This window comes from Diabrotica undecimpunctata, chromosome 10 (assembly GCF_040954645.1).
Source record: "Diabrotica undecimpunctata isolate CICGRU chromosome 10, icDiaUnde3, whole genome shotgun sequence".
Lineage (NCBI taxonomy): Eukaryota > Metazoa > Arthropoda > Insecta > Coleoptera > Chrysomelidae > Diabrotica > Diabrotica undecimpunctata.
In genome coordinates, this window is record NC_092812.1 from 55,295,478 (window position 1) to 55,319,287 (window position 23,810).

At 33.1% G+C, this 23,810-nt stretch overlaps 1 protein-coding gene across 1 annotated transcript in view; it reads right to left on the bottom strand.

Moving 5' to 3' along the window:
* Window positions 1-3,684: 3,684 nt before the first annotated feature.
* LOC140452196 (uncharacterized) overlaps window positions 3,685-23,810 on the bottom strand; it is a 71,608-nt gene continuing 51,482 nt past the window's right edge. The window contains exon 10 of the mRNA XM_072546299.1: window positions 3,685-4,979. Within this exon, the coding sequence (XP_072402400.1) occupies window positions 4,858-4,979 (122 nt within the window). The 3' untranslated portion in view covers window positions 3,685-4,857. The remainder of the gene's footprint in view (window positions 4,980-23,810) is intronic.

Consider the following 23,810-nt stretch of genomic DNA (forward strand, 5'->3'; position numbering starts at 1 on the left):
CCGACCCATCATATTTATCAACACCTGCTATCCTACCTACAATCAATACTTATCTGTTGTGGACTATCAAATCAATTACATATAATCAAACGAACTAGGCTTTAAAAAATTATCCTAGAAAAGGCACTTCAGAAATATTAACATAAATTTTAAAAACGCCATTTACGTGGCTGTATTTTCAAAAAGGCAATAGAATCTTGTTGCGTTCTGACTATACGATGACGATGATCTTTATATAGAAAATATAGAAAATAAAAGCAAGAGAACTATAATTATGAAACGGCAAGATTACGAAATGAAAAGATTATATAAATCCCTTATATTTACACAGACTGGTTTACAAAAGGTAACCGAATGAGCATAAAAACACAGCTGTTTTAAAAACTTAATATTATTAGACGAATTTAGGATCAATTTCACTCAAAATATGATATGCTAAAATATGATATGACAGAAAAAAAGGCAATGACTTTTACAGCTGATTGCCACATAAATATCAATGTAAATATGATAATTGAAATATGAAACCCAAATATGATGATTTTGCCACAGCATATGAATATTGTCTCGTACTCTTATATAGCAATTTGTTGTCACATTTTAACCTGTTTATTTCCTTATTATCCATATATGAGTTGTAAACCGATATTACAAGCTCATTTACTTTTCACAAAGAGACTATATAAGTACAGTTATTACTAAACAAATCTGACTCGAAATATCGTCTATAAGTAACGGTATGCAAAATTTAAATTTTTATGGAGTTCAAAGTAAAAGCCTTCACGAAATTTGAAGTTACAATAAGACCACCGCAATCGAGCGTACTCTTACTCTGGATAATGAATAATTATTTAATCGGTTAATTCTTCAATCACCCGTTCAATATGATGTTTGTCAAATCGGTCCTTTTTAGGACCAACTATTCTACTTATGTCTATAAATAGTAAGGACATATCTACAGATACACACACTCTACTTTACTTAAGCTTATCAGACATATACGCTTAACACAAATGTGACGTATTTCTACTGCAGGAAGCAAATAGAGGGCCAAACCTAGGGTATTTGGTATTAAGCTAATCGCTGAAAATAACGAAATAAACATAATAAATGCCGGCAAAGAAGCAAAGAAAAACTTAAAATAAGAGAGGACAAAACCAGTCAGCTGAGGAAACCTTTCAACGATGTTGAGTTTGGATCCACTATCCACGTATATTATGAACAATATTACGGCTCCTGACTGAGGATCTAAACACAAAACTAATTATAAAATTTGGACAAAAAAATACAACAGTGGCTAATATCCAAAGTCTGTAGACAAGCAAAGTAAAGACAAAGTTGTTGCCTTGCTTAAACCTGACAAAAACCCCAACGACCACAAAAGCTATCGGCCAATATATCTATTTATTTTTTCAGCTATACACAATACTTCTGCATATGATCCTTAATATAAACCGATAATAGAAGGAAAACTTAAATTTAAAGATAAAAGTGGCTATATATGACAGGGTAGATCATGTTCGTCACACATACTAAATCTTGCCCAACACAACGAAGACGGATATAAAAAATATCAGACATGAGGAGTGGTATTTGTCAATCTAAATTCTGCTTACGACACCTTAAATTAAATGACATTTCTCCAAAATCTATGTGATATCCCCTTAGGTAATAGAACAACAGAAGATTTTCCGTATCACTCAATGGTAAGAAAAGATGAAGATTGAGAACGTAGAAGAACGGTCTCCTTTGGGGTACCGTAATGGCACCTACACTGTATAACATTTACATAACCCTCCAGTAAATACTAGGACTTTTATTATGTAGACGATACATCTATTGTTGCAGAACCACAAACTTTTGTTGCTGAAGTGGAGAAAAATCTAAATCATATCTTAAACACAATAAAAATAGATTATAAATTAATTTTAAGCCAAACCCTGGAAAAAGTCAGGTGTGCTCCTTCAATGTCCCTAACAGAGACGCTTTCACAAATTTGAACATATACCTGAACCAATAGTGTCATGAAATCATTAAACACACTTTGTAATTTACAGAACTTTGTTTAAAACTAAATGGCAAACTAGAACCAGAAAAATAGTATTCTCCGCGAACTTGTCAGCTAAAAACGGGAAGCACATCCTTTCACTCTTAAAACGTAGACGCTTAAACTCTATGCTTCTGCTGCCAAATATACCTAGCTTGTATGGGTGACATCAATACATACTTGACACGTAGATTTAGCTATAAATTAGTCAGCCAAATTAAGCGGATATTAAGACTCTCATCCATACATAAGCTCTACAATATCGTAGTTATCAATCCACCTAATATCCGAAGATAAATAGCTAGAGAACAAAAGAAACAAAGTCTAGATTCGTAACATTCACTCCACGAATAACAACCCATTTTATGACTAGAATCGAGGAAAAACTGGCTAGATCAACACATCTGCAAGATATACAAAAAAAAAAAATAAGCTGCTTCTCGCCATCTGAACCCTCAAAAGGAACTTCCTTATGGTAGTTATCTTCCTTAAATCTGCCAGGAAGACTCTTGCCTGCAAACAGCGGTTAACCTGTGTGAATCTGGGGTGATAAAAGATTCATTACACTTTCTTCGTTGACTTTGCCATTCAAATCGCTCTTTTCTGAAGGGACAAGCTTTATTTATTTGAACTCAACATGTAAAGTACAGTCAGTAAGCTATTACTTATAAAGATCATTGCAAATTTAACACTAGCTTCACTTATATTGACTACATATTACCCCTAAATAGGAGATAAAACATTCAGAAGTATGTAATATGGGTGAAGTGGTATAATTCTTGTTAGATAAATTAAGCATTCTTCCCTTTTTTGTGCACTACTATCCATTTTTACACAAAAATATCTATTTAAGCAAATAAATATTTATTTTGAGATAACCTTCTATCCAGAATTATATGTAGTACACAGATAAAACCAGAAATAAAATAATAAAAATCTGTATACAAGATATCATAAAACATTGGATGAAATAAAAAAAGTTCTTACTTATCGAATTCTTAAATAAAACGTATGAAGACATACTCACGTTAACAAAATACATTAGGAAATTTCCGCATATGAAAAAAATCCAATTTGGTAACGAAATCCTTTTGTATCTATAAAGCTATTTTTAGAAAAGCACGTACCTACCAAAAACAGGTAGTTAATAGTATACATATCTGTTACACACTGTAATGCGTATGAACGATAACAAAAATAAGGAGTCCATATCAACCGTTCAGACTATACGCGAGAAGTATACAGCTTAATGGCAGAGTTGCCAAACTATCAGAGCTTACTTAAACCGATATACCTATGGTTCCAATATACAGTGAAAAAGATCTGAACGACCCCTATAAGATATACACGTGAACTATGCAATATACATTCATGATACAGGGGTACTTAAGGGCTCCACAAAATTTTTAAAAATTATGAAACTATACATGTTGACGAATCGACAGAGCCAATATTATGGAATGGTCAAGTGAGCTCCGTATATCGGTGTCCAGTTGACCACGGAGCTCACTTGAACCTGAATTTTAACATGGGCGGAGTCCACTTTATGCCGTAGATATATATATATATATATATATATATATATATATATATATATATATATGATTTTTATAGGAAAAAAACAAACTTTCATTATATTACTTTTTATTAAAAATAAGTATATAAATAAATTTAAATCACAATAGGATCAACATCACTAACGAAACATACTCTTGTACAAAAGGCAAGAGTAAAAGTATCTACATGACACTTCTGAAGTAATTTTTTTATCTTTATTTTCTCCTTAACCTAATTCATTAAATATTTTTAAATTTGGTACGCTTCGATTTTCGATTTAGTTCCATATATATATATATATATATATATATATATATATATATATATATATATATATATATACAGTTTTAAGTATGGAACGCCTTAATTATCTCGGCTTGCTCAATTTTTATAGATTTTGTATGTGATACGACCGATATTATATGGTGGTATTTACATTACCGTCAGATCTTCCATATTTCTGGAAATCTAATGAACTTTCTTATTTCAAATGGAATACCCTGTATATTTTGTGCCTTTTTTAAGATTTGCTTTCAGTTGTCGCAGTTTTTCTGCTCCCTGATTTGAAGAAATCTTTTACTGAACGAGTTTTGTTAAACTTTTTACTAATTTATTGACAGTGGATCTTGTTATGGGATTACAACAATACTAATTTATTTTATTGACAAGTCAAAGTTGTTATTGAAACAGCCATATCCATCTACTTAAATGTATTATTTTAACTTCGACGAAGATAATGTTAATGTAGCAATAACTTTGGAAATTATGGTATTTAAGTATAGGAAACATTACATGAAAAACAATCAGAATTTCGTAAGGACTTCAAAAGGCAAATAATATACATGATGTTCTATTTGAAATAAGAAAGTTCATTGGATTTCCAGAAAAATGGAAGTTTTGACAACAATGTAAATACCACCATAATATCGGCCTCATCGTAGGATCCTTACACGCCAAAATATATAAAAATCTTGCAAGTCGTTTCCGAGATAATCGAGGCGTTCCATACATAAAACTCACTCTATATGTAGGTATATACAAATATGAAACTTAGTAGAATTAAAACTAATATCTTTTAATCATTATGTTCGTTGTGATGTTTAAAAAAAGTTTTCTTCAGCACAAGAAGAAAGAACGACTGATAGTCCGTTTGGCAAGACCACATATTTTAGATTTTAGATATCACTTCTGTGTCGGGAGAATTTTTAAATAGTATATAATCATAGTATTTTCTAAATTTCCTAATTTCCTAATTAATAAAAACAATTATTTAATATAAATAATACTAAATATAAATATTTGGTATATACTGTCATCGAAGAAGAAGAGGTCGATTTTGTTTTTTCCCTGGGTATATCAGGAATGTCATTTGATTCTGAAAAAGAAAACACACAATTATTAAATTATTCACAAAGGCTAGCGAAAAATAGTTAGTTGCTTAAACTACTACTACAGGTTACTGAACTACAGGTTCATGAATTTGCGACAGCATAAACAGTACTAAAGTAAATTATCCGAAAGGGAAATATGAAACCAATAATTTCTAAATTGAATTAAAAAAAACTTTTTATAATCTTTGTTTACAGTATTAATAAGAAGGTTTTTACATTTATTTTATATAATTCATGTGCACTGCACATTTTACTTTTATTGAGACAATTTGGCCTTTTTTGAGCCAAAATTTGAACATTGTAAATCCGTTAGATTTTGGTGTATAGAACGCAAAGAAAAAGCGTGTCTACAAGTATCCCATAAACACTCCCAACTAACTTTGGAAATAAATTAATTCTGCAGCAGTTTCTTCTGAACCACTGATGCTATTTAATATGAGACGATCTTTTATGGAACGTATTGATAAATGCATTAAAAATGGTGGACATAACGAACACTTACTTTGACAACATTTAATTGTTATTAAATGTTGTCAAAGTTATTGTTATTAAATGTTGAATAATTTAATGTTATTCAGTTTAACTATTTCTTAATTTGGTTTATAAAAAAACTGTATTTTATTTTTACTTTAATTTAATATGAAACGTAAATTGTTTGATGTCAAATTCTATATTACAAATACAATTGTCAAATACATTTTGACGTATGTATTTACTGAAGTACCTATGTAATAAAATATTAGCTTATTATACTACTTTTCTTTAATAGATCTGAAACTATTAACTCTAGTTAAAGGTATTTCATACCAAAATTCAGAAGTATTGATGTTTTTGTTTATTTTTTCTTCGTTGTCTGGAGTAATTGTGTTACTTTACTTTACTTTATCGTGGCCGGACATGTCATTTATAAAATTTCGGCCCAGTATCGGGCTATGTCGGTTCCATCTTTGTTGGCGAGCCACAAATCTTCGAAGGTACGTCGATGAGGACAGTTTCTGCATGTAAGAAGATGTTCCATATTCTGTGTTTCTTCAAAGTCACAGTTCACATCATCTTGGTCTATTTTTTCCCATTTTGCTATGTTTGATTTTATTGGAGCGACCCCCGTTATTATCCTATACATAGTTTTCCACGGTTTAAAGTCTAGGGACTGGCCGGTCCATTGAACCTGTGGAAGAGGAAAATACTCAGGCGGTTCATCCTACACTGTTCCAAGGAAACTTTTCCTGGATTTTAGTCGCTTTCGTGGTGGTCAAGCTTTGTATAGGGCATGCCACTCGTCCGCGATCTGTTTAATTTTCTTTATGTGCTCTGCCACGCCTCTGCGTGTTGAGGGTTCTGGAAAACCCGCTGCTTTATATAGATTTGAGAGTGGCGTTGGTTTCATGCACCCCGTTCCTATCCTGCATGTCTCATTTAGCGCAGTATCAACTTGTTTGGTGTGGGCATATCTGCCCCAAACGGGGCACTCATATTAAGCGACTGCTAAACACAGAGCCTGTGCCGTTGTTCTTAAAAGGACGTGCATCCCATTTACTTCCCGTTAGCTTTCTGAGTATGCTGTTCCTAGTTGTTACTTTCCCTCTCATTTGTAGGGAATGTTGTCGGTAGGTGAGGGACCGGTCCAGAGTTACTACAAGATATATAGGTTGGTTTGTGTGTTCTAATGTATTACCATTCCACGCAATTTGGAGTTTTCGCTTGGCTTCCTTTGCGCGAAGGCGGAAATCGCAGACTTGGGTTTTAGAGGGATTGGGTCCCAGGAAATTCTGCAGGTAGTAGGCTGTCATTGTTTTTAAGACAGTTTCGAGTTGAGCAAATATTGTAAGATCGTCAGCATAGAGGAAGTGCTTGGTTTCGGTCGGCGTAGGTTGGTCGTTTGTATATATATTGAAGAACACTTCCCTGTGGGGGGCCGTTTTTTTGAACTCTCCACCTACTTACTTTACCCTCCAGCACAACGAAAAAGCGTCTGCTTTGCAGTAAGGAATATACGACCTTACCCAGATGGTGGTCATTGAGAGTATAATTTGCGGAGCAATGTTTTGTACCTTACTGTATCATAGGCTGCTGGCAAATCTACGAAAGCACCCCCTGTTATAAGTTTTTTTTCAAAACCTTCTTCAATGTGTTCTGTTAGTGCGAGGACTTGACCGGTGCAAGATTTGCCGGGCCTGAATCCTCCTTGTTGTGGGATGAGGTGCTTGTCGACATTTTTTTCTATTCGAGTATGAGTCTCTCGTATAGTTTGAAAAGTGACACAACAGCGAAATAGGTCTGTAGCTACTGGGATTTTCTGGGTCCTTTCCTGGTTTTAACAAAGCTATTACTTTAGATTTCCTCCATGATTTTAGAATTTCGCAGGCTTTGCAGCACGTGTTCTAAAGTCGCAACATCCAGTTTTTGCTCCTTGGCCTATATCATCCACACCTGCAGCTTTCCCGTTTTTAACCTGTTTGTACCGTCGTGGAGTTCTTTTAGTGTAAAAAGAGTTCCTAGGTGGTTTGTCTCCGAATCCAATCTTCTTCTAGTGTTTGGGTCCTTATATCGGTTCGTAGTTCTTCCATTCATAAGGAGTTGAGCAGGGACTTGGTTTGCTGTAACCTTGCAAGGTAGTTTATGTTCTTTTGGACCAGCGCTAAGTTTTTTTACAAGGTTCCATGCTATTTTGCTACTATGTGTCATGTCCATTTTTTCCAGGGTCTCAATCCACTTTTCCTGTCTGGCTTGACTTAGCTGTTGGAGTAGTACTGCTCCACAGTCAACCGTTTCTGTGCTAAAAGGGTCAGTGGAATAGAGGGTTTCGTATGTTCTCATTAGTTCTTTGGACTCGCTGGACATCCTGGGAACATATTGTTGTCTACATCCTCTGGAGATAGCTTTTCTAAAGTTTATTCGTTTACCAAATTCCCATCAGTAAACATGAGCACGTGTTGATATTCGCCGTCTGATTCGTCAAAAGCCTATTAAATTGAATTTATTACCTTAAGCGAGACAGATTCTCATGTTACAAATCCCAACTTGCGAGCATTTTAAATTCAAATTGTATCGTGTTGATTTTTAAGTTAATATATTGTGTTATATTTATGTTATAGTTATTGTTAAGTTATTTACTGGTCGTGTTATTTTTTAGAGTTTAGTTAAATTGTGATATAATGATTAAATTTCAAGAAATTCTTACACTAACAGTTTCAAACGTAAATATTTTTAAAAATCATATAATACATAGGTCGTACATCAGTACGACCCTGTTTGGCTTACACGTGGTTGTATTGACGATTGGGAATTTGTAGAATGAATAGGGTTTAGACACATTTTTGAGTACCTCTACAAATTTTTCGTAGTTCTCTACTTTTGGTTCAAGACGTAGCAGCTCAGAATCTAGCATGTCTGCATACTTTTGCCAGTTTGGCTTTTTGAAGTTAAATCTCCTTCTGAATGGAATAGCTTGTGGTCTGATAATTGTGTTAAATTAGCGTTATGCAGTTGATTTGTAAAATGCGATTATCTCAAAAACTGTTGAGTAGTTGTTAACAAGTATGTCTTTTTTTGTTGAAATAATGTATGTTTAATATTTTTTGACACAAATAGCGCCTACTTAAAGAACAAAAAAGTTAAGCGCAAATTTATGCCACATATGTGGCAGATGTGGCGCCCCCTATCAGCTACATTAAAGTATGTATCAAATTATAATTTCTCTTACTCAAAAGCCCCCAGTTATAAAATTTTATATATAAACTCCCAAAAACATAAAAATTATAAAGAAAAATAAAATTTTAAATTTCAACTTTAACACCCTGTATCTCACTTAATATCAACATTTTATTAAAGCAAGTTTCCTTTAACAGTAATATTTTAAAGTGTAGAATTTACTGTTTCTTTTTTTACAATTACTAAAGGACCGCCCCGTATATTTGTATATACACACACGTTAATATCATGTGCTATCGGCTAATTCCCGGTTTGAAAGCGTATTTTTTTGGAAGTTGGAGAATTTATGATCAAAGTGGCATTTATGTCAAAGAAACAGATTTTCTTCGTCAATTTGTTTCTTTTAAAAATATATAATAGGCTGTACGTTTTGAATTCTGATTGTATACAGTTACATTAATTGTGAGAACTGTGACGTTACTAAGATATTAGAAAAATATATTGAAGCTAATGCTGACGAAGAAATAGACGTTGACATTGAAAATTGTTTAAACCATCATAAGTTTATAAAATCAGCATAACAAATACGACGTTTTCTATGACTAATTGATTCTCATTTCCCGATTCTCCGCAAGTTTCTTTGTTTTGCGTAATTTGAAATAATACAGGTAAAAAAATGTCAAAGAATCACTGAATTCCACTAAACAGATATGTATGGTGTACCATTTTAAAGCACATAAAATAAGCTTTCTTTTTTATTTAGCAATGTATTATACTTCAATGTACAAGGCCCGAATTTAAAACGAGAAATTTCAAAAATGCCCGTAAAAGTCAGCAAATATCATCAGATGTAGAATACTTTAAAGAACCATATCTTGCTTAATTAATACTAGAATCTTCTACTATAGTCCATTTTAAAGGTAATTGATTTTTCTTTCTATTAAATGTCCACAAAGAATGTGAACATTATGTGGAGCAAAATCAAAGATTATATTATTAAGATACAGAACGAAACTTTACAAAAGAAAAAAGAAAGCCGAAAACCTTCGATGACTCAAAAAATACTGAAAATCATGGAACAAAGAAGAAAATATAGGCACAAAAACCCAGATAAATACAGAGAAAAACATAAATTAATAAGGAACAAAATAAGTGGGGCTAAGGAAAAGTTGATGATAGAAACATACATTGAACTGGAGGAATTACAGAAATAAATGATCATTATAATTTACATAAAAAAGTGAATTATCTGGAAAATCCCGAACAAACACACCTAACCGATTAATTGACAAAATCAATAAACCTATTAATGTAATTACTATTTAAATGGGAATAAGCCACAATTAAAGGTTAAAGTACGTTTGTTTCAATTTCCACTTCGAAAATCGTTCTCAAAATACAAACATTAGTGGTATTATTATATTGAATAAATTAAGAAACCTATTAATAACCCAATTGAAATAAGACAAGTATGGACCAAATATATTAAAGATCTTTTCATGGATTCAAGAAGGAACCAACACAAATTGGTAGCGAGGAAGCTCCAACAATATTAAAATCATCATTATCATCATTCTGGCTTACATTTTTGCGTGGGTCCTAACCTCCCCGAGAATTTCTCTCCAGTCTTCCCTATCCATTGCCTTTCTCCGCCAAGTACGTATTCCCATATTGCTCATGTCTTCGTCGATGTTATCAAGGAACCTTGTTCTGGGTCTTCCTCTTCTTCTCTGACCAATGGGTCTATCAAGGAGATTAAATGTACGATTGCATATACTTAAAACTTCGTAGAAAAAAGTTATAGTACAATGTTTGTAAAAAAATAGGGAAAATGTTCCAAAAATGGTGTGGGTGGCGAACTTTAGGGAGACCTACAGACTTCTACCGAATGTCATTTTGAAGAGAAAGAATAAAAGTTTTTTATCTATTTTTGTACCCCCATGAAAAACAGTTATGGGACAAAAAAATCAGGTTTTTGTGTTTTTTTGCTCCGTTTTTGAATACAATTTTGCCAAAAAAATTATTTTTTACTTTAAAATGTGATATTTCGATATGACATTTAATTTTAAACAACTTTTCTGTCGATGTATATGTACGAAAAGTGCATAGAATTCAAGTTGAAAATAAAAATACTGTAAAATGGACTATTCACCCTTTTCCCAAAAATGCACCTCTTTAAATGGTAGCACTCAGCGGTGTTTTCAATATTTGGGGGTCCATTGACACTATCAAACAATGAAACCCTTTTAACGTTGTAGTTCCTTTTAACTGATTTTGTATATACAATAGCCTATAAATTGAATTGCACATTATGTACCTATAGGTTTTACTATTATTGTTCAACTTTTAAAAGGTGTTCAGATTTATTGATAGTTGATACATTATAATTTAATTTATAATTTAAAAATGAAGCACTATACTTTTAGAGGTTAAAATATTACAAAATTTCATAATCTACATCTACATCTACATACTCCGTATTTAAAACAAACTCTCCTCTGTTTGGGTTTGCAGTACCTGCCAGACGATATTCAATTCCTCGGAGTGTTGAACTTTTTTATTTTTAAATCTTATAGAATGTAGGTTGTACCTTCTACTATTACATTAAATGCACCCAGCGGCATATCGAAAAGTATTTTTCAAGGGATGAGTTCTTTTCTCTCAAGTAGTAAACATATTTCTTTATATGTCATTCTATAATATTTAAGATTAAGTATGAATAATCTCTATCGCATTGTGATAATAATGTACAAAATTAACTTGAAACCAGTTACCAAATGACTCATTTTTTTTCTGCAATATAACGCAATATTACAAACAAGTTAGTAGACGGAAACGCTCGCATAGATAGTCAGGTATTTCATTATACAAGATATTATAAATAAAAAATCATCAATGTAAGGGACATATATATATATATATATATATAATATATTGTAAAGACTACGACCGTTAATTTATATTTCAAAGGTATTCAATTATTATAGTGAATTCAGAGGTTTAATCGGGCATTCAGGTTGGCAAATAAAAAAAAAGGAAGTCGACTACTTCATTAGTTTAATAATTGAAGACGTTTCGCCTTATATTTCTAGGGCTTCATCAGTTCTCTAAAATAACAATAGATGAAAACGAGTTTATAAAATCTACAGGTGTTAATAGTTTATAACTCAATATGTAGTATATTTTAAATATTTAATATTTATTAACAATATTTAAAACTAACTTAACACAACAAAAAAAAAAAGAAAAAAAAAAAAAACAAAAAACACACAAACTCTGCAGATAATACTGTTTATAATCGAAGAAGAAGATTTAGATATTAAAACGATTTGTTGTAATCTATTCAAACTACCGTTTTTTCGTGACCATCAAACGAAAATATGGCTTTAACTGTACAGTACTACTCAAGAGATGGAGCAAACTTAACCAAAAGCTGGCTTAAGCAAAAAAGACCTTCCTGATACAATGCAGAAAGAGATACCCAAGGTTCTTAAATGATCGCACATTATTGAACTTCCACATTTCCTCGGTACATTCCGATATAGCATTCATTCATCGACAAATGTCAAACATTTTTTTTTAATGGCATAGGCAAGTGCCATACAGCCAGTCACAACATGAAAATTTTCTACCCAGAAAGAATAAAAAGATAATATAAATTTCAAACTTAAGTAAATTTTAAGCATTAAAATTATTATTAAGGATAGGATAGAGATAAAATATGGACACTCGTTTCTCGTCTAGGGACCCATCAAGACATTGCTTTTAAGACAAACTAAATGGAGTAAAACAGAGGTTAGGAAATGTCAAACATATTCATCCAACTTGAACCTCTTCTACCTTCCAACATTTTGGATCAATATGAAACTTCTCTTCTCAAAAAATATACCTTCTTTCTAAACAATTCTTTATCTCACCTTCAAACAAAATTAAACAATCTAGGTTCCACTCCTTTCAGTTGTCTACCATTTCACGATAAATGGATTAAAAATCTCACAAACATCCAAATTCCTAAAAATGTCTTGAAACTTCTATCTCTCGGACCTAAGTTCGGATTACAACCCTCGCTTAACGATTATTCCGTATGTAATTTCGTAGCTGACATAGAAAATATACTTTCATATTTGGAAGCCAATGAACTTCTCGAATTAAGATCATCTGCTAATAATATTCTCACCAACTATTCACATAAACCTCCCTATGCCAGTTCAGATATTGATGATGTCTATAAGCAAACGTCCACATTCCTCAAAGAACACCCTGACCTGATGGTATTAACCAGTGACAAAGTCAATGCCACAGTACTATTGATGAGAGAGCAATACTTAAACCTGAGCCAACAACTTTTAGATGATAGTAAATATTATCAGCCACTTCTCCGCAAGCCCACCTCAACTTATATAAATAAAATAAATAAATTTTGTCTAACCCATTCTATTCTTTTTTGATCTCTCTTTGTTATACCTAGCATGAATCGCTCCATTGACCTTTGAGCGACTTTGAGTTTCGCTATTATATCCATCTTTAGTGTAGAAAATTCCACGGCCTTTAAGTGGAGTGGCATCCGAGATTTGAATATAACTGCATTTTTACCAAAAGCCAGTTTCCAAAGCCAGTTTTATTCTTCTGTTGATTTCTGGGAGTAAGGAACCAGATTTATGTATTCATTGTCCTAGGTATACATACTCGTCTACTGTCTCAACTGTAGTTTTGTATATTATTACATCTTGAACATCCATTAGCTCGTTGAACTAATGGCTCTTACACATCGCCGTTTTTCGTCGAATCAGGAGTTCTCCAGGGAGAAGTATCAAGTTCTCTTTTATTCTCTATGTTTCTGTCTGACATAGAGTATTCTTCTTCTTCAAGTGCCATCTCCGCGGCGGAGGTCGGCAATCATCATAGCTATTCGAACTTTTGAGACGGCTGCTCTGATAGAGTATTACTTCAAAGAAAAAGGCTGCCGCGGCATCCCTATAGATGGAAATACTGAACTATTAATGTTGTTGTATGCAGATGACATTGTTATCCTCGCAGACTCGGAAACAGAGATTAGAAATAAACTTAATATTTTGCATGGTTATGCAAAATATAATTATTATAACGTTATAATAACTTAAGTAAACTAGAAGTAAATACACAGAAAACTAAAATAATGCGTTTTCCAAACAGGGACTAGTTAAACTTTTCAATAGCATTTATACATCAGGAAAGATACCACAAGAATGGCTTTTATCCACCTTTGTTACTATACCAAAAAAGATAAATGCCAAACAATGCAGTGATTACCGTACAATCAGTCTGATGAGCCATGTACTGAAAATATTTCTGAAAATTATACACTCTAGAGTACACAGAAAACTGGAAATGGACATCAATAATACCCAGTTTGGATTCCGAAATGGACTTGGAACAAGAGAGGCGTTGTTTGCACTGAACGTTATGTCTCAAAGATGTCTTGACATAAATCAAGATGTATTCATGTGTTTCATAGATTACAACAAGGCCTTTGATAAAGTGCGGCATGATCACCTAATCAGACTCCTGACAGAAAAGAATTTAGATAAACGAGACATCCGACTAATAGCAAATATGTACTACAATCAGAAAGCAGTAGTGAGAGTAGAGAATAATACCACTGAAGAAATTGAAATAAAGCGAGGTGTGAGACAAGGGTGTATACTGTCACCAACCCTGTTTAATCTCTATTCCGAAGACGTAATGAATAGAACACTCTCTGAGCAATCCGTAGGTATTAAAATAAATGGTGTTAGATTAAACAATCTGAGATTTGCCGACGACACCGTTCTGATCGCAGAAACACTTGAAGAGCTACAGACATTGGTGAATAAGATAGCAGACTGCAGCGAAGAATATAGACTATCTTTGAACATAAAGAAAACTAAATTTATGGTAATATCAAAATCAACACAAAATGTCCAAAATTTATATTTACACAATGAAATTATCCATCGAGTTAGCAAATACAAATATTTAGGCACTTTTATAAATGAAGACAACGATAGCTCAGCAGAAATCAAAATAAGAATAGAAAAAGCCAGATCCATATTCACTAAAATGAAGAGAGTGTTCTGCGGAAGAGATTTGAGCCTTGAAATGAAACTTCGCCTGATGAGATGTTACGTACTTTCTGTGCTGTTCTACGGAATGGAGTCATGGACGTTGAAAAAGATTGATACCAAAAAATTAGAGGCATTTGAACTGTGGATGTATCGCAGAATCCTGAGAATATCATGGACCGAGAGAGTCACAAATGTCGAGGTCTTGAGAAGAATGAATAAAGAAAAGGAAGTCATACTTACGATCAAAAACTGCAATAAAAGCAAAAACTGCAAAAACGAAAACTGCAATACTTGGGACACATTACAAGAGGCGAAAGATATGAACTGCTTCGAATAATTATGCAAGGGAAAATAGCAGGAAAAAGGTCCATAGGAAGAAGACGAAACTCCTGGCTAAAGAATCTACGGGAATGGTATAGCTGTAGCAGCAACGAATTGTTTCGGTCAGCAGTTTCGAAAATACGTATAGCCCTGATGATCGCCAACCTTCGGAACGAAGATGGCACTTGAAGAAGAAGAAGAAACAGGGACACAAGTATGTGGGTTCAGAATCTTTATATAAAAATCATACAATCGATGTCACTAATAAATTCACCTATCTTGGTATTGTTTTTACCTCGTCTAGTCTATTTCGAGAAATGGCAGTCTCAATAACGTCAAAAGCAAAACTTGCCATCGCTTCTGCCTTACTAGTCTCTCAGAAAAATATAATTGGACTCTACAAATTAAAAACTTATTTATCTTAATCAATGCTGAAGAAATATGGGATACACTAAGCTATTCTTCTCTAAATAAAACAAAAGAGTCATTCCTAGTAGAAATAAAACAAAAATTTTACGAACTCAATTGCACTTTAATGCAAAGATCCTTTTTTTATACTTTTAAAATAACTATTTACTATTTTTTTGACAGGTCTTGTATATTCCGGGTACTGAATGTCATTATCCTTTTCCTTTTCTATTTTCGTTGCGGTTTTTAACATTTTATTTCGATAAAATCTAACTGAAATCATCACAATAACAAAATTTCGACATCATTTTTAGCAGTTGAATTCTCCAGTAAAACTTATACAGTGAAATTTATTTTTTTATATATTTATTTCTCGGAAAAATATGTTCTTTTGAATATATTTTAAGTGGAATGTTTTAATTGGGCCACCCTGTAAATGAGTCTGCGAGCTTGTATCTGTGTGTATAGTTACATTTTACGAAAACAGTGTCCGTAATTTTTAATCAATAATATTTAAATTCCACATACTTTCTGTACGTCGAAAATGTTTCTATTTTTGTCTGCTTTTTATAATATTTTTAGGTACGCATCTGAGACAAAGAAATTTGTCGCATTTCTGAACACACCTTTGCTCCACCTACCTAAATATACCATTAAATGTGATATGTTTATAGATGGTCGTTTATCTTCTGCATCTTCAAAAGCGGCATATACCTTCAGTTGGTAAGGAGGAGGGGAAGGATTTCTTCTCGCTAGGTGGCCAAGCAAAGTTAAATCTAGATATCCTAGAGATTATTCTGATCGTAGAAAATGTTTTTGAATTAAAAAGAATTGTATTTAAGCCTAAACAATTTTTTTTTGTCAACCTTGGCAGAAATCTTAAAAACAAAAATCAGAGATTTTCTAGATTATTTTAGTAAAACATGAGTAAATATTTAATTGATTTTAATTATATTGGAGTAACATGTGACAGACAAATTGAGATTGTAACATTTCCATTGTTTATTAACATTAAGAATTGAAAATTGATTATAAATGAAGATCTAGATTTTAGGGTCCAATTTACAGATGGCATATACAGGGAAGGTGTAAAAAGTTGTATCCCGTTAACGTGATCGTATTCGCAAAATACCGTTACCTTAAAGTGGAGGGGAGAACTTTCCGAACATTTTTTTAGAATGGAACAAATTGAAGCGCACTGAAAAAATTTGCATTACTTCGGCTTCTATGGCACACAGAACATTCATTTTTTTTTAACTGGGATAGCTCAAGGAAATAATAAGAACTGGGCTACGTTTACCTCCCGGAAAAATCGGAAAATCCCGAAAAAGTAAATTTGCTAATTAATTTTTTCCATAAAAAAGTTATTTTTTACTAATTTAAGAGGTTGACTATTATTTCGTAAGAAATAATTAAATTTTAATAATTAATGAATATATTTTATATAAATATATAATATTAATTATTAATTAATACTACAAATATGTTTATTTAGTAAATCTTTTTATACTTTACAAAAAGAATTAATAATAAGTAATTATTATACACTTATAGAAATAATATACATTAATCAATACAATTTAAATATTTTTTACGAAATAATAGTAAAATTCAACTTTTTTATGCAAAAATTGAACTAATTGATTTTCCCGGATTTTCAAATTTTTCTAGGAGGTGATTATTTAATCGAGCTGCAAATTTTTTTCAGCGTGTTCCAATTTGAAATTACATTCTAAAAAAAAACGTAGCTAAGGCAGGCGGTATTTTACGAGTACCATCACTTTAAAGGGGTTATACTACACCATTGTACTCCTTCTCACTATTTCAATTTTTTTATTTTTAGCCCTATTTTGATGATATTTTTAACACACTGTGTATAAATTTATAAATTTTAATTTGGTATAGTCAATTTTTTAATAAAATTTTATATTTGACTTATTGTACGGGGTTAATTAAAACGTTTTTTTATTATTCTAACTTTGAAACATTCTGTGGAATAATTTCGTTTACGAATTTTCGTAAAACCTTATTTTTCGGTTTGAACTATGTCTCCTAAGTATTGTGTTTTTTGTTTCATGTCAAAATATGCCTTGGTTAATTTTGACGTGACAACGTCTTAAATTAGGTTGTGGCTCGGAGTCATTTAAGAAAAAGTGTAACGCCCGCTCACGTCTGTTACAGTGAGTCGCCGAACGAGAGAGAGGCCCGCCGGACCGGCGAATGCCTTGCGTCTCTCTCCCACTCAAACATGATCGGTCCGCTGCGCGCGGCACTAGAGAATTAGGCGCGTTGAATCGCTAAAGTTGAAAATCGTTGAAAGTATCGTCAGCTGTGTCTTTAGTGAAAATGTGGAGTGCTTAGATTCGTCATTTACAACAACTACAACAATAAAGGTAAATAATTGTACACTAATATTTCATTATCGTAAACTATGATTGATTGATTAATTGTTAGATTGACACAAAAGTTGAAAAACTGAGTTTATAGGTTATGTCATACTATTGACAAATGTTGATAGTGTTAAGTAAATTATTAGTTTAAATCACTCTGCAATCAATCGTAATTCAGTCGATTGAGAAGAAACAGCGCGTATTGCTAGTCAAACATTTAAAATAACAAATTATAACTTCTAACCTGTCAAAACAGGGCGACCAAACAAACGAACTAAACCGACCAATCACCACGCGCGGAGTTAGAATTTAACTGTGTTTAGCAAGAATTTCAAATTTCAATTTTAGTAAATGTTTTAATTTTCAACTTTACCATTTACATTTACAAATTTTAATTAATTTCAAATTTATTTAGCAAAAATTTGAACCTTCGATCTGAATAAGTGTTTTGATTTTCAAATTGATTCTTTAAAATTAAAAATATTAAAATATATATAATCAGAAGTGAACGTCACATAACATTCTTCTTCTTCAAGTGCCGTCTCCATCAATGGAGGTTAGCGGTTATGGTGGCAAACGTTTGTCTATCTTCAGCTGTTCTTAAGAGTTCCTCAAATCCAAGTCCACATAACATTATCTGTACTTATTATTATTTAATATGTAGGCAAATACATGTGACCATACTTGGTAGACACAATTGGAAATAGTAATTTTTTATAACTGAAAAAAATAAATATATAAAATACTGGTAGCAAACAATAACTTCAATGATCGATATCTCCGCAACTAATTGATATATCGAAAAAATTTTCAAATAAATTTTGTAGAAAATAATAAGATCAATAATATAATATAAAATAAATAATATATAAAAATATAATATATTAAATATAAATAATATATAAAATAATAATATAATAATATATAATATATAAAATAATATATAAAAAAGACGTTGTCACGTAAAATCTTCGCCCGTAAAATCGACTTTACAGGCAACCGATTTTTTTAGAACCAAATGAATTTGCCACCCACAATTTAGGACTTTTTTTAAATATGATTATTTTGGAGTTATTTTATATTACGAGTATTTGGTAAACGAGGTTGCTTTGGTGAATGTTATTATTATGTCATATTGACACTTATATTTTGTTTACCTATTATTGATCATGGTTCTTAGTGTCGAAGATTGTGCGAAACCCGTTGATCTGATTGAAGATGGGCGAAATTATGAATATGTGGCTAGAGTACTACACACTCATCGCTCTACCATCCAAAGGGTAGTTGAACGTTTTCTACGAACTGGAACGAACAAGCGTAAAGCGGGAAGTGGCAGGCAGCGCAAAACTACCGCTTGAGATGATCATTTTATACGAGTCAACGCTTTGCGGGATAGTGAATAATGTATTTACAGTTCGTCGAAGATTACATGAATTTAGTTTGCAAAATTGCAGACCAGCAACTGGGCCCAAATTACTTCCACAGCACAGAGTGGCTAGACTACAATTTTCTCATCATCAGTTGGCGCTACCGCCCTTCGTGAGCCTTGGCCTGCTTCAAAACATTCTTCCATCCTTCTCTATCGAGTGTCTGTCTTGTCCAGCCCCTCACTCCAATCTCCCTCAGATCTTCCTGTACATCGTCCAGATATCTGAGTTTAGGTCGCCCCCTTCTTCTTCTTCCGACCGGCCTGTTTAGCATATTTATTTTAGTGGGATCACTCTCATCCATCCGCATAACGTGGCCCACCCACCTTAGGTGGTTTATTTTGATGGTCTTCACAATATCTGCATCACCAAAAAGTCTATAGAGTTCAAAGTTACAATTTTCTAGGGAATACAATTTACATTAGAATTTAGGACAATGGAGTAAAGTTCTTTTTATAGATAAGACGAGACTATAGTTACTGTCTTCACTCATCAGATGGGAGAGAACGAGTATGGCGTCGAACTGGAGAGAGATTTGCGGAGTGCGCTTTCAGTCCCCGCGTTAGCCATGGACGGAGTTCGGTGATGGTATGGGCAGGAATATCCCGAGAGGCGCACACTGAATTGATATTTATTGAGGGTTCGTTGACTGCGAGTAAATTTTAGCGAATCACGTAGTACCCTTTTCTCAATATATCGGCGATGATTTTCTATTAGTGCAAGATAATGCGCGACCCCACTCTGCAATGCGTGTCACGTAATATTTAGAGGAAGTTGGTATTAATAAAATCAACTGGCCAGCGTGTTCGCCAGATCTGAACCCAATAAAGCACGTTTGGGACATACTTGGTAGAAATATTAGAGGTCGCGAAGTCGCACCAGCCTCAATTAACGAACTTCGCTTGGATCTAGAAGAGTAATGGCAAAACATCCAGCAAGATGATATTCGCAACCTCATAGACAGCATGAGCCGACGTGTACAGGCAGTTATAGAGGCTAGAGGAGGCAATACAAAGTATTAAGTTATTTTTTAGTACTTTTTCTTTGTTATTTGCGTACTTAGGTTAAGTTACATTTAAGTTGTTTTTTTTTATATTTTGTTATTTTTATCATCGTTCATTAAAACCAAGATCATGTCGCTGCTTTTCATCAATATTTAAATAAAGTGCTTCTGTATCTTAATACAAAAGATAATGGTAATAATAGGGAAAGTCGTAAATTGTGGGTGGCAAAGTCATTTCGCTAGTAAAAATGAACCAATCCATATTTTTACATGAAACAAAAAACATATTACTAGTTCTTTTTTTACAGATTGTGTTTTTTCACCATCTTTACAGTGATCCTACTTACAAGCGCTAACATAAAAGATATCAAAGTTATTATAAATGTTTACAAGCTAAAAAGTCAGCTCTTTTTCAAACAATTTTTTTATAGTAATTTTGATAAAATGTTGAATTTTTTTAATATATCTTAAAAATGAAGCATCAAAGAACCGATTGCGATCTGCTAATACTTCTAGTCACTGTTTGGGCAAGTACAGTTATTTAAATAATCGGTCTCCGGGATAAACAAATCGAATAACTTACAAACTTTTTGGTTGATCTATCTCAATTTCAAGTAGTTTGGGGGCCACCATATAAGAAAATAAGAATGTGAGGGCCGCATCATATGCGACTTGGTAAATGCTTTATAATGAATAAAACCATTCCTAAATTTGGTGAGAAGTTTGTGGATGCTGATTTTCACCAACAAGAGTATCAATATTAATTTCAATATTTGTTGTTGACAAACGAAGCAACTGAGATAGTGATTTATCAGAGAGCGAACGTCTGTATTTGGATTTTATAAATTTTATGTTTGAAAAGCTGCTTTCACAGAGGTACGTGCTTTTAAACATGAAACCCATTCTAAGACCAAAGTTTCTTAAATTGAAATAACGATCCGCCGGTAGTAATTTGAAAAAGTCCAATCCTCTTTCAGATCTTCCCTGGTAAAAAGGATCTGACTGCAAATCACACACTTCCAGTTGAAAATCAGGTCTTACATTTTCAACACAGTTATTAACATTTATAACCTACTGCAAAACTAGGGGTTTTTTCATTAATCGCTGCCAATTGTTTATGTATTTTAATGTAGAAACTCGGAAAATTAAAGAACTTTTTAAGATCTATAACTTTCTTTAAATTATTTTTCTCTAAGATGTATAGAAACGTTTTTTACACAAAAAATGATTTTTTCACTTTTCCCAAGCCATCTTTTCACACACACACACACACACACACACACACACACACACACATAGCATCAAGTAGCCGAGAGTATTAAAATTGTTATTTGACCTTCTAATTTACCAAAAATCTTCTGGCGACAGAATAAATAGTAGCTCTAGAAAAAAAAAGCTAAAACTTTCATCTTATTTTTTTACACTCCATATTAACGCATTTGAACGTGAGTACGCTGGTGGAAACATAAAAAATGGAAGAACTAGGGACACAGTTAAAACAATACAAGATAGATTTTGCAGGAATTCAGGAAACCAGATGGGGGAGACCTGAAAAAATCGAAAAACAAAAATTATACACAAAGTTATGGAATTTAAACCCAGAAGTGAAACAATATCACACATAAGAGTAAACAGTAAACCGAAAAAGTTGTTCATAATAAATGTCTATGCACCCAAAAGACGTTAGATCTCACAGAGGGGCCAACATCGATTCGGACCAAAACTACCCTTCTATTGGCTTTGCCCAACCAGTTAAATATGCATGTGTTACATGTGAGGAACTAAATTTAAAAATAAGTCCTGTTTTGAATAAGAATGCAAAGCGAACAGCTTTCGCTGATCTACACAAGCGTAAATCTAAAAAGTTCTATGCATCACTGAAAGAAGTAACCACGCAGTGTGTCAGTAAGCCTGAAGAAAATGTTGGCATCTGCATAGATTTTATGGCCAACATATCTCTACCTTGTATTCCTGTCCAAGATACCTATTACCTTAGACAGCTCACTGTAAACGTCTTTGGTGTGCATAATCTCGCGACACGGGAATGTACAATTTTTATCTATCATGAAGGTGAAGGGAGTAAAGGCTCAAACGAAGTTTGTACTATGTTAGATTGGTACATAAAAAACAAAATTAGCAGTGGTGTAGAAAACCTTTATCTGTTTGGGAACAACTGCGCAGGGAAAAATAAAAATAATACTGTGATACGCATGATGATGTACTTGTGTGAGATAAAAAAGTTTAATGAAGTCAAACTAACCTTTCCTGTTAGGGGCCACTGCTTTATGCCAAATGACAGAGATTTTTGCATCATCAAAGAAAATTAAAGCAAGAAGAACGATATTATATGTACTATTAATGAGGTTGAAGAGCTTATAATGAAATCATCAAAAATTGACGGCAAATTTTCTGTTATTAAAATGAATGCTGGTGATTTCATTGACTTCAGTTCATGGTGGCCCCAGTTTTATAAAAAAACCTGCCTAAGTGATGATTCGTATGGCAAAAATGTCCCAAGAAACCAAAAAAGGGCTTTTGCCATATCATAATACAGAGAAATGACTTTTCAGAGATGAACATCGGCGGCTTCATAATGGATGAATTGAAACTACTAAATGCAGTACAGCCAATTCAGGCTCCTACTAGAAGATCATATTCAACTGTACTTCCAATTAACAACAAGAAAATGGAAGACATGAAGAAAACATTGGTATACATCCCGGAAGAAAAAATGAATTTTTGGAATCCGATTTTGTCATGGCCAATTATACCGGCATTTACAGAACAAAACTAAAAACTTGAACTGAAATTTACTTCAAAGTTTTAATTTATGATTTAATTGCTTTATTTCATGTATAGGAGATATAGAACATATTGATGGCAAGGATCTGCGCATAATAACCAGTCTCTATTGGAACCAAAGTGCTGAGATAAAGATGGGCAACTTACACAGTGGGAAGATAGATATTAAAAAGGGTGTACGACAGGGATGCGTCCTCTCGCCGCTCCTGTTCAATATATACTGTGAACAAATCTTCAGAGAAGCACTGGGAGAAGTTTCGGAGGGTATCAAAGTAAACGGAGAGGTAATCAATAATATTAGATATGCTGACGACACAGTTATTATCGCAAATGACTGCAACGAGCTTCAAAGACTCATGCAAAGCATACGCACAGCAAGTCAAGAATATGGTTTAGAACTCAATACAACCAAAACTAAATGCATGCTCATCAGCAGAACACAACAACCTCCGATGCAATTGACGTTAAACAACCGAAAAATAGAACAAGTGGAGACATACACATACCTTGGAACCACAGTCAACACAAAATGGGACCAGTCAACAGAAATAAGATCACGAATTGAAAAAGCGCGAAACGCGTTCAACAATATGAAAAAGTGGTTCACAAGCAAAATCTCAATGGAACTAAAATTAAGACTGGTCAAGTGTTATGTCTTCCCGGTCTTGTTCTATGGAGCAGAGGCATGGACCACAACGGAAGCCACCCTGAAGAAACTAGAATCCTTTGA